We start from the raw sequence: 12,614 nt of genomic DNA, 5'->3' as shown, positions 1-12,614 counted from the left end.
AGGGATGTTTGCACATATGTATGTTAATGAAGGTTTCGTTATGAATATAAACAGGTAATTTTTGCTGTAATAATTTTTTACAGTATTTAGTATTATACTGATAAAGAGTTGGAGATTTTTTACAAAAAAAAAAAAGTGTCAATGCTAAAAAAAAAAAATATCAATGCTAGAAAATATTTTTGAGGAAGTATGTCGGCCTATGTTATAACTATATTCTATCTATATATAGTTCTCAATCCGTTCTTTTTCATGATTCTTTCGATTATATATATCTATATGGCATACTTTTAGGCACACTTATTATTAACAAATACCAAAAGAAAGAACGGTTGGTGTCTTTTCCATTTCTGCTTGATATAGACACATTTCGGTGGCACAGCACACCTATAAACTATTGTAAGGAATATCTAAAGCCTTTCTTAGCAATTTTGTCGACAAAGAGATGCATTTATGTATATCAATAAATTATCTTTAAAACGCTGAGAAAGTATCACTAATCTTATTATACAGCCGAATCTTGCAACTCATTTTTGTACAAGCTTTAAAGTCGCCATCTAACTCAGCTTATTGAGAAAGTAAAACACTTCCTAGTAAAAAATATTTTTACTTTATGACTTATAAGCACAAATTTCTTTAACACTCGAGCTCAACATTTCATAGCAAATGCGAATCGTTGGTGCGTCATGGCGTATGCGTGCTTAAGAGCAATCAGTTTGTTTGGCTTTGTGGCACCACTTTACACGCAAATCGATTTGCAGCCGAAAGCAAAGCAATGAAAATAGCGAATTTGCAATTCGTATTGGTGTGAAAAGGTTAAGCAACGAAAGCATTTCCCACTTATGTGGCAGCCTCAAATTGCCAGAGTGATTGGGTTTCACGCATACGCACATGCGCACTTTTTCTAGCAACCATAAAGGCATAAAGGCGAATTGAAACGCGCAACAGTCAAGTCGTAATGCATTTTACAGCTGAAAGTGCAGTCGAGTTTTTTTGCAATTGCTGTTCTACTTTGTAGCCTTTTCTTTCTTTTAGTAGTAGAAAACTTGTTGCATTTCGGAAAAAAATATGCGCTTTGATGTTGTCAATCAGCTAGCTTTCATACAACCGGAGCTGGGTATGTTTTACGCTGCAGCAATCGCATTGACTTAGCTGCTTTTGTATGCGATTTGATAGTCGGTTTCTATTATGCCATTTTTTCTATTACTCCTTTGTGTACTTTTTATTTTTCATTATAATGATTACAGTCAGCCAATGCCAACTAAAGCCAGAGAAGAGAATACTAAAGCAAGAGATTTCTATTTATTTTTATTTTTTCAATACACTTTGCTTTCCGCTCTACTATTGGTACCCCAAAAGCCATGTGTGCAAATATATGTATCTACGCATACCTTCGAACAGGTCAAAACTTTCGCATCAGTATAATTATTTTGCACTCCAACTTGCCATCCATCTTTTTCACCCACTTGCCTGGCAGTGCACTAATGACGGTTTAATTACGAGCTACTTCGTCTAACAACTCTTACGTGTGTCTCGAACACACTTGTTCGTCCCCCAGCGGCAACACTTCATCATTTGTTCGTTAGTTATACGGCACTTTATCATTCACCCTTTTTTTATCTCTCTCTGCTGGCACCTGTGAATGATGTACAGTTGGTGCGTCAGTTAGTGGTGTTGTGCGGTAGGATGTATACTTAAATATTCGCATGTTATAAAGTTCATTTGGTTGTTACTGACCATATTCCGTACATCAAATGTCTAAATAGCCTAAAAATTATATATTAAACATATATATTTTTTTCATCCATTCTATAGTATGTATTGTAAGGTTCACGAAAGTAAAAAAAATACACTTCTGAGTTTCGAAATGGCAGTTGAAAGACTACCAGAAAAAATTAAAATTAAAACAAGTAAGGAAGGTCTAAGTTCAGGTGTCACTGAACATCTTATACTCTCGCAATTTATTTATTTAACTTTATTTATATTATATAACACACAGTTTGACCCACATATTCGTCATATATATGGTATATGGTATTGAAACCCCTAATATTAAATATATGGGAGCTAGGGGAAGTTATGACCGATTTCACGCATTTTAGGCACGGAGACATATTATTAAAAGACAGATATTCCCTCTGAATTTCTTCAAAATAGCTAAGAGGCTTACCTATATTTTCGTTAAAAAAAAATGAGAAGCACTGAGGTCCTCATGTTCGATATATGGAGCCTTGAAAAGTTATGGAGCGATTTCGAAGATTTTTAGAAGAGCGATGCCACACTATAAATGCAGTATTTATGCCTAGTTCTGTTCTGATATGTTCATTAGTGCTTACTTTATATATTGTAAAGTAAACGATTCAGATCGCCTTCAAAGTTCTGGAATATGGGAAGTAGGCGTGGTTCTGAACCGATTTGGACTATTTTCATGACATATCATTGGAAAGCCAAGAAGATATTATGAACCGATTTCATTGAAATTGGTGGAGTAGTTTCGGAGATATGGTTTTAACCTATAAGTGGGCGGAACCACGCCCATTTTAAATATTGTATACCAATTTGAGTGTAGCTCTTTTGTACCTTCTTAATAATGAAATTTAAGGTATCTAGTGTTTTCCTTTACTGAATGAAAGCATTTTTAGTGGTTTTCAACATAACCTTTGTATGGGAGATGGGCGTGGTTATAATCCGAATACCTAAAAGAAACGACGCTGAAGAATTTGAATTATATAGTTCTTGTGGTTTACGAGGACAGACATTCGGATTAGAAATCCACTCTTCACCCTGATCACTTTGGTATATACATGTATGTATAACCCTATATCTATTAGGTCTACAACTTTGCTTCTGCCGTTTTTTTTTGTAAATTTAAGTTTTTTTTTGTATAAAAACGGTAACAAATGTCGATGAGCCTCAGCCGCACTTTTCTTGGAATTAAAAAAGAAAAGAAAAATTTCCCGCAAATGTCGAGAATTCGGCTCAAAAAATAATATTTTTGGTTGAGAATAAGTTTGGGATGCAAACAGATCTCTACAAATATTTTGTTGGGTTAATGTTGACACAAATGTCCAAGATCGATATAAAACGATTTAATCGATTTAATCGACCAGTGCTTGACCCTAGAGACATCTATTATAAAACGGCGGAAGCAAAGTTGTGGACTCGTTTAGTTTTATGTGAACAAAACTATTATACTGTCTTAGCAACTTTGTTGCAAGAGTATAATTAGTATTTATTCAAAGAATTTCAAATTCGATTCCTATTTCTAACTTTAATAAATTTTCTATTGGAAATGAAGTATTTTCCCAACGAACCTATCTAATATTAAAAGCATATATCTGTGGCTACAACAACAACCAAGTGTACTACACAAAGCCCACACGGAATTAACTATTAATAGCTACCTTCATATGAATATATATAAATATAATATATATGTATGTATGCCTAAATATAGAAACCTACAAGTTTGCTGCCATAAGCCGCTTTCCCACTTGTTGTAACAAATAAATATTTTCATGAATATCCTCTTTGTATATTGCATTTTATTTGCCATTGTCTGCCGTTTGTGCAATCATTGTTGTCGCAATCACAATCATCAAGTTGTATTGAACAATTGCCTTTTCTATTTGCTTGCCATTTATCCATATTATTGTTGTGAGTATTGTTTTATAATTGGTTTTTATTGAATATGTGTGTCTGACAGGTGAGTGCATTTGTTTGTTTTTTGTATGTGTAGTGCTAACGGGTTTGTCATTGGCAACTGTAGCATTTGGAATTAGTAAGTTTTGTTTCTATTAGCCCTTCACTGCTGCGGCCATATAGAATAATATGTGATGGCCATTTTATTGCTGCCAGTGAATATTTCCAATTATTTTATAAGCCACTTGTGTGCTTTGTTTGGAAATTGTGTTTTGGCCAATATTTTTGGAAATACTAGAATTAGCCCAAAGTGGAATTGTATAGTTTGCTGCTGACAGTTTTAATATTTTTATTGTTGTTATTACAACTAAATCTATATTAGAATTGCATAAAAAATATTTTATTTCTTGAACAAACTTTATCACTTCATAGTAAAAGCCATGATTTTAGAGAGATTATAATATATTTATCGTGAAAAATAATTTGAAATCGTTTTTGAGTGAGAACACAGGTTGTGAAGCTGTAAAGGAGATTTAGCACTTTCAAAAAATAAATGAACAGTATTTTTTGTTTCAAAGTATGCTTTATTCAATTTATAACCATTTTCCATATAGACGAGTATGTCAGAACAAAAAACTTAAGCAGAAATGCCGGTGTTGGATTTAATCCAATCCAAGTAGCTGGTGACACGGGTGAATGCAGCTGGATAACCCTTAGCGCAGCCAGCACGAGCACCGTATGAAGTCAAACCGATCTGTACGTTGGAGTAGGATGCAACCAATGGGCCACCAGAGTCACCATTGCAAGTGGAGATACCGCCGGCGGTAGAGATACACAATGTAGATGGATACACAACCGAGGAACCATAAGTATTGGCGCAGACAGAGTTGGCAACCACTTGCACGACAGCATAACGCAAATCATTTGTCACACCAGATGCAGAATCGCTGATGCGTCCCCAACCGGAGGCAACAGCAGTTTCGCCAACATAGGTAGAGTAGGAGTTCGAGATTGAGGGCAATTTCACCGGTTGTACACGGCTGGAGTAGGAAACTGATGGAATTCTGATAAGAGAAATATCATTTTTCAGTTTTTCGGCATCCCATTCTTCATGGATGATAATGTCGCTCTTGGATACGGTGAATTGAATTTCGGCCGATGTACGGACAGTTGCACCCAAGTAAACAGTTATGGATTTAACACTACAAGAGAATAAAAAATGAGTAAAAATTATAAAACAAAGAAATATTATAACCTACCCATCGGTACAGTGAGCAGCAGTGAGGACCCATGAGTTGCCAATCAAAGAACCACCACACCAGGCTGACGAGAGAACGTTCAATTTCAAGGAGAGTCCAACTTGATACGGGAACTGACCAGGAGCGGCCAGCTGACCGTTGGTGATGCGTCCTTCTAAACTGTCCTCCACAACGGGTACATCCAACGTACGTTGGTAGAGTACTGGCGAAGCGTAGGCCGAAGCCAAGAGCAAAGTGAAAACTACTAGGAACTTCATGTTGCGACACTGAAGAGCTAATGATACTTTCTCAATCGCTGTATCAGGTTTTTATAGGCATGCGAGTTCTAATTGCTGGAGTTTTTCTTGTGGTAATGCATGAAATGTACGCGAAAAGTACTTGTGATTGCACGTATTTAAATATAAATCCACTAATTTATGACGATTCGCTTATCAAGCTCTTTATATACTCAAATATATATGTGTCACTACCTCTAATTTGGAATTTCCCTACTTTTTGATCGTCTGCAATGTAAACTTGCAAATCACTGAATGACGTATGAAGGAATGAGTTGTTGTGCCATAAATCTTATAGATATGGCGTTCTTAACGTTGCATATGGTAATACCACGCCGATATTAATAGATAAGTTCAATTCAATTATTATGTTTTTGTTCATATTTCTTTATGGTTTACTAGTGCCGTGAAGTCTCAATGCCTGAAATGGCATTAGCGTCTTCTTCTTGATTCAACTGTTTAATCGATAAGTATATTTGCAAGGTCGGACTTTCTTCAGGCGTGAAGTTATTTATATTTGGTATGTTACAAGACTATTTTACAGAACCTATGGTTGTATTATTTTTTGTATCAGTCAATATATAATATATTTTATTATGAAAACGTTTTCGACCTAGTGAAATTTTGAATTTTATGCTGAATATATCATTTAATATTTTAGCTTTGATAAAAATAGGTCACCTTTCTCCTGTCGAACGGCTTGAATATATAATATATTCGAAAAACTTGCTACTCCCAGTCTTACATGCAATATTTTATATTTAAATCGCCTAAATGTATGCTACTACAAAGAATACAATTTAAATTTATAAATGCTACTAAACAAAGCTCAAACTGAATTGATAACCCGTAAATTTTTTGGTCAACCATATAAACGAATAAATATTTATGAGAGTAATAACAAATTGTAGGTGTTTAGTAAACAAAATAATTTGATGTTTTTTTCACATCGTTAAATATTTGTATTGCTCTATTAAAACTCAATGATAAATTCAATTCATTGGTTTACAGCCAAATTGAATTTAATTAAATGCTCAGAATTGCTGTAATTTCCGACTGAAAAATAAAAATTTTCAAAATAAGAATGAATATATCGAATTTTATATGTTTTACTCGTTCAAAGTAAATATTAGAGTTACTCATACGCAGTGTAGGCCAGTAGATTTTCATATGAATGTTTGAAGCAAGCTAAAATAAAGATAGCATTTTTTTGTTGGCCAGCATACAATTAAATGTTTGTAATACTGTAAACTATATACCGGCTATATAAGATAGCAGAAGTTGCATTGGCTGGTGAGCAGGGCGAAAAATAAGTGCAAAAAATAATTGGCCATATTATTTTTATTATTTTTTCCAATGTACGGCAGTGCAGCACGTGCATAAAGATACATTTTCACCTACTGCAGCGCTATAAAGGCCTCATTGCGTTAATATTTCGCATTGTGTTTTGTTTTTTTTTTTTGTTTTCAGCGGCCGGATTTTTGTGTTAAAATAATTAAATTAAATGCGAACAACTTACGGCATTCACACATGCACATAATAAGCCTTTGTGCGCATACGTCAGCTTTACTTAACTGATTATATTTTTCAGCGTTTTTTTATGGCGCGCTCATTTAACTATGATATTTATTTTTCACATGCACACCGCGTCACAATTACACAAATATTTATACACAATTTTATTACGGCGGGCAGCTTTCACATTGGCCTGACACTCAGTGTTTTCGTTTTTACTTAATATATTGCATACACTGTGAGCATATTTACACGCAAATGAATTGCAATGAATAAAAACGCGATTGCGCTCAAAAGGTACCACACGGCGTATACGTGTCATGAAGCGGCTGCATGAAAAATTGCCGCCACACCGGCAGTCATTGAGCCTATGTTTAACACGGAAGCTTATACACTAGGATGTGTGTGTATGTGTGCGAAAGTTTGCCATTCAAACGGCTGTTGGTGCACATACACAAACACACTCGTATATATGTATATGTACATTGTGTTAATGCTGGCAAGTGTGCGGCATTACAAACATTTTAACAACTGTTAAACACGTGAGCTTTGTGCTGTCGCTCTTTGTTTTTGCTTCTTTGTAATTTGTTTATGGAAATTTAAATCGTGCGCGTAAATGCGGAATGTAGTACAACGAAATAAAGTTACAAAAGAAAGTCGCCGGATAAATGAATAAAAATAAATGAATGCTTATATAATAAATGGCTGAAGGGTGGTTCGAAAAAATGTTTATATGAAGTAGATTAAAATAAAATGAAATAAAATAAAATAAAATAAAATAAAATAAAATAAAATAAAATAAAATAAAATAAAATAAAATAAAATAAAATAAAATAAAATAAAATAAAATAAAATAAAATAAAATAGAATAAAATAAAATAAAATAAAATAAAATAAAATAAAATAAAATAAAATAAAATAAAATAAAATAAAATAAAATAAAATAAAATAAAATAAAATAAAATAAAATAAAATAAAATAAAATAAAATAAAATAAAATAAAATAAAATAAAATAAAATAAAATAAAATAAAATAAAATAAAATAAAATAAAATAAAATAAAATAAAATAAAATAAAATAAAATAAAATAAAATAAAATAAAATAAAATAAAATAAAATAAAATAAAATAAAATAAAATAAAATAAAATAAAATAAAATAAAATAAAATAAAATAAAATAAAATAAAATAAAATAAAATAAAATAAAATAAAATAAAATAAAATTAAATTAAATAAAATTAAATAAAATTAAATAAAATTAAATAAAATTAAATAAAATTAAATAAAATTAAATTAAATTAAATTAAATTAAATTAAATTAAATTAAATTAAATTAAATTAAATTAAATTAAATTAAATTAAATTAAATTAAATTAAATTAAATAAAATAAAATAAAATAAAATAAAATAAAATAAAATAAAATAAAATAAAATAAAATAAAATAAAATAAAATAAAATAAAATAAAATAAAATAAAATAAAATAAAATAAAATTAAATAAAAATTAATTAAAATTACATTTTTCAAAAAGCTGTAAAAAAATATTTGTACCCATTTTTATTTATTTACTTCGCATAAAGTTTTATGTTCATATGTTAAAACATGTATTCTGTAATTTTGCATTTCATGCTTTTTTACATGATTTTTGCAATTCCTAAGTGTATTATGAAATTTTTGGTCGCCTCCATACGATATGTATAGAGGGGCTCTTTTAAAATTCTGCCCCGACAGTAAAATTTGAAATTTTGTATTATACCCTTATCAAAAAGTTCGATTTATGGAAGGAAATTTGTATGAAAGTTGCCTTCTATTACCACTTCTAAACACTATTGCCGGTTCAAGTGTTCGAGTTATGGAGATCTTCGAGTTATAGAAGTTCGAGTTATGGAAGTTTCAGTGTAATTAAAATAAATTATATTAAATTAAATTAAATAAAAATTAATTTAAAAAATTGTTTTGTTAAAACCTTTGCCAAGAATACAATTTTAATTTTTTTCATTAAATGTTTTAATTTCTTTTAAATATTTACAAAATCTTCTTCGAACCACCCCATTTTAACACGCTCTTCATACAAAGAGCACTCGTTAATAGCATAAACTTTCATTTAATTTCATTACACATACAAAAGGCGAAACGAGGCAGTTTTGCCAACTAGAATTATATACAATGCAGTATGTGCCTTACAGCAACGACATTTTTAAACACAATTGTCAAAGTTTTATAGAATATCCGCGCGCTATAAAAATACACATACACTTGCAAAGGCATATATGTAATACACATCGGTACACCCATGCGGGTAACAACATATGAACATGCTTGTACTTATTTGACGCTTAGTGCCTAGTCACTGGGTAGGCGTGCCTGTAACTTTAGTTATAAAAGTGTAATTTATTGAAATATGTTACCATATAATCTCGCATATTGTAATATTCAAAACAGTCCGACACGTCGAAAGCGTGTCGACAAATCAAGTAGAGCGCGCCGTCTATGGCCAGCAGTGATGCATGCATAAACGGCGGAGAAGAGTGTGGAAAACAAAGCAAAAAATCATAGCGGTGTGGTTAGTGGCACAGCATGGGGTCCGTGGGTCGCCTGTTGAAAAGCCACAAGTGTGTCAACACGCAGGAAGAGAACGTTTGTGACACAAATGAATTTACATATATAATGGTGCAACAACAGCAACGTGGCAGGGGTTAAAGGCGACAAAGCAGAGCGGAAGCTAACAGCTTGCTGTGGTGCTGCAAGGAGTGGTGCCCCGTTTTGCAGTTGAAAATATGGCTAAACGTAAATGGAACAGAATAAATAGAAATGGCAGGGAAAAGTGTTATGAGTGAAAAAATGGCGCGCTATTAAGCATTGGCAGGCGGTGTAATAGAATATGAGTTTACAAAAAGCATAAAACCGGATGCGCTAGGAAACTTATTGCATATATATGTGGCTATAGTGGTATTTCAGTACAGAATATTGCATTTTGAATGCTTTTCTGTTAGTCATTTAAGTTACTAAGTAAACAGTTCGTTTAAGTGTCAGAAAATTTTTAAAAATTATTTTAGTTTTAGAAATGTAATTATAAAAACTTGTAGATCTGACTCAAAATGAATATTTTTCAGAAAGGTTTATGGAATATTTATAGCATCTCAGTTATCCAGCAACGATTTTTACAGTTACCCATACACCTCAAAGGCCTTAAGAACCCTTATAAAATATAGAAGCCAAAGATTTTTAAGCTTTCTAAAGGAGACACATCTAATGCCAGTAAATATCACTCAATTATTGTATGCTCTCCTCAATATATACCTAAATTCCAAAATCCAACAATCAATCGACGTAACGGGCTTTGATTGGTTTTCGTATGAACGCATTGCCTTTTGCCGTCGACTGTGCAGAAGACTGTCTGCTCGTTTGACTCGTTGGTCGAGTGAGACAACAAAGTTGATTGCTGTTGGTTAGTTGAGTGGTTTATTTGTTGGTTGCACTTGTCTTTGTTCCATCAGTCGGCGGCTGCTGATTTGTTTGCTCAACAAAGTTTGCCACTTTCAGAAACGATTTGAGGTTGGACTTTCAAATATTTCACTTTTGTGCTTGCAATGTGGCATCGCAATGCGGTTGCAAAGCCAAAAAGTATAATTTTTTGCATTTGCAATATGACTGGGTGCTGGTATTTGGTTTTGTTGAATATGAATGCGAATATAAAAATAAAAGAAATATTTATTTGATTAACTTTTCCAACTACGAAACATTTGCTTGGTGTTTCTTTCGGATATTTCAAACTTTCTGGCTGAAATTGTTGTTGTTTTTCGCTCAATTTGAGTTCAGTAATAATTGCTTGTAAATTGCATACAATGTTAATAGTATGGTTAATGAATTTGTGAGAAAATAAAAATGAGAAATATAGCCACATATACTGAGGTCCTTATAACTGGGATCTTGAAAAGTTATGGTCGGATTTTGGCAATTTTTAGATAAGCGAGGTGTAGCATATATATTGATTATATATTCCATTTCCATCGTGCAACAACATGAGTAATCAATATAATAGCGATAACAGTGACAGAGAGTGTGAATATACGAAAGAAAACAGCGAATTCGCACCAACCTGCTTGCCGCCGTAAATTGATAAAGCTCTGACGCTATCAGCCGGCTGATATGTGTTTGTAAACAAATCATTTGATTTATGCGCAAAGATTATTAATTTAATTTAAAGTTTCTCAGCAGTGTTCTCTTTTGATTTTTATGTTATCGCTGCTATAAAGCGCATATCAGCTATAGATGGCTATAAAAGGCTACATTTTAAAGCGACGTGTCTAAAAGGTGACCAGTATTTTATGGTATTTTTATAGCTGGTATAATTTATAAATTTCCTATAGGCGTAACGTAAAGTCCGTGCAATTTATGAATTCACTACTTGAGCATTATCTGATAACCGATATTTGTGAATGACCATATCGCAAGCCAGAGGGCCGATTTCGAGTATAAAAGCTCGATATTTACGCAAAAACATCAGAAGTATTTCTATACTCAAACAAAATGAAAGTGTTCGTTGTTCTGGCTTTGTTTGTGGCTGCGGCCTCTGCAGGTTTCATCCTGCCATCTGACCAGGCTGTGCCTCTGCGCGATTTGGCAGCTATCCTTGCTCAACCTGAGAGCATTGAGGGACGCATCACCAATGGTAAAGATGCGGCCGAGGGTCAGTTCCCCTACCAGGTTGGTTTGAGCTTCAGCAGCAGCAGCGGCGGTTGGTGGTGCGGTGGTTCGCTGATCGATAACACCTGGGTTTTGACTGCTGCACACTGCACCAGCGGGTATGTGAACACTTATACTTTATATGAAATACTCATATGTTAAACAACTTCTATCTTTCGATTGCAGTGCCTCCAGCGCTACTGTTTACCTCGGCGCCACAGTGCGTACCAACCCCAAGGTATCTCACTCCGTTTCCAGCAGCGCCTTCGTGCAACACAAGAGCTACAACTCAATCACTCTCTCCAACGACATTTCGCTGATTAAGATCCCAGCCGTGTCCTTCAGCGGCGCCATTGCAAAGGTTTCCCTGCCCAAGATTTCCTCTTCATATTCTAATTACTCTGGCACCAAAGCTATTGCTTCCGGTTGGGGTCTCATCAGTGACTCTGCCTCAGCTGTCCACTCTAAATTGCAGTATGCTCAATTGCAAGTGATTGACAACAGCGTCTGCGCCAAGACCTACGGTTCATTGACCATTACCTCGAAGACTATTTGCACTGCCACTCCAGCTGGTACCTCCACCTGCAGCGGTGACTCTGGCGGCCCATTGGTTGCTGATGGTGTGCTCATCGGTGTTACCTCGTTTGTCTCACGTGCTGGTTGCCAATCTGGTGCCCCAGCTGGTTTTGTACGCGTCACCAGCTACTTGGACTGGATCAAGACCAACAGCGGTGTTTCTTACTAAAATCTTGTGATAAATAAATGAATAGCTGAAAATATATGATTGATTAATAGTGAAAGACATGTTTCTATATTTTATGGGCGGAGAGAAGGTTTTTTGTTCAAATGTGAAGATGCTTGCTACAGATGGAAAAGCTTCGGAGTTCTATGGAGTAAGAATGTCGTCAGGATATACCCCAAGCAGACTATAAAATAGCATTTAGTGTAACCTCTTGGCTTTAGGTTTTCTCTTCCGGAGAAATTAACTCTCTTAAACTCCGCTTAAATTGTTCTAGAGGCGAATATTGCGATTTCCTGCAGAATAGCAATGAAAACAACACATACACCTTTGAGAAGACTTCACTAAATCTCCAGTACAAGTATAAGCAGCAACCACAGAGCTTCAGGACAGTGGGTGTGGTGGCACTTAATGCACTTAACTCGTACTGTCAATCAAGCAGCTGTCAAGTAGCAAACATACAAAAATGAAAAGTGAGATTTCAAGTATACCAAACGGCC

The 12,614-nt window shown here is 33.8% G+C and overlaps 2 protein-coding genes across 2 annotated transcripts; one reads left to right on the top strand and one right to left on the bottom strand.

The window, feature by feature from the left end:
- Positions 1–4,202: 4,202 nt before the first annotated feature.
- Positions 4,203–5,192, bottom strand: LOC105213814 (serine protease 1). Its single transcript, XM_011186891.3, has 2 exons — positions 4,899–5,192; positions 4,203–4,841 (listed from the first exon to the last, which is right to left on the bottom strand). Exons 1-2 carry the CDS (start codon positions 5,153–5,155, stop codon positions 4,277–4,279), a joined length of 822 nt encoding a protein of 273 aa, XP_011185193.1. The 5' UTR covers positions 5,156–5,192; the 3' UTR covers positions 4,203–4,276.
- A 5,991-nt stretch (positions 5,193–11,183) lies between these two features.
- Positions 11,184–12,175, top strand: LOC105213806 (serine protease 1). The gene is made up of 2 exons (XM_011186878.3): positions 11,184–11,494; positions 11,562–12,175. The coding sequence occupies exons 1-2, from the start codon at positions 11,220–11,222 to the stop codon at positions 12,118–12,120; spliced, it is 834 nt and encodes a 277-aa protein (XP_011185180.1). The 5' UTR covers positions 11,184–11,219; the 3' UTR covers positions 12,121–12,175.
- Positions 12,176–12,614: the final 439 nt, after the last annotated feature.

This window comes from Zeugodacus cucurbitae, chromosome 4 (genome assembly GCF_028554725.1).
Source record: "Zeugodacus cucurbitae isolate PBARC_wt_2022May chromosome 4, idZeuCucr1.2, whole genome shotgun sequence".
In the NCBI taxonomy this organism is placed as follows: domain Eukaryota; kingdom Metazoa; phylum Arthropoda; class Insecta; order Diptera; family Tephritidae; genus Zeugodacus; species Zeugodacus cucurbitae.
The sequence above is the reverse complement of the archived record's forward strand: the minus strand, read 5'-3'. Positions and strand labels throughout refer to the sequence as shown.

Coding starts and splice junctions, on each gene's coding strand:
- LOC105213814 (XM_011186891.3), bottom strand. CDS start 5,155: ATGAAGTTCCTAGTAGTTTTCACTTTGCTCTTGGCTTCGGCCTACGCT. Junction 4,842..4,898: donor GCTGCTCACTGTACCGATGG/GTAGGTTATAAT, acceptor ATTCTCTTGTAG/TGTTAAATCCATAACTGTTT.
- LOC105213806 (XM_011186878.3), top strand. CDS start 11,220: ATGAAAGTGTTCGTTGTTCTGGCTTTGTTTGTGGCTGCGGCCTCTGCA. Junction 11,495..11,561: donor GCTGCACACTGCACCAGCGG/GTATGTGAACAC, acceptor TTTCGATTGCAG/TGCCTCCAGCGCTACTGTTT.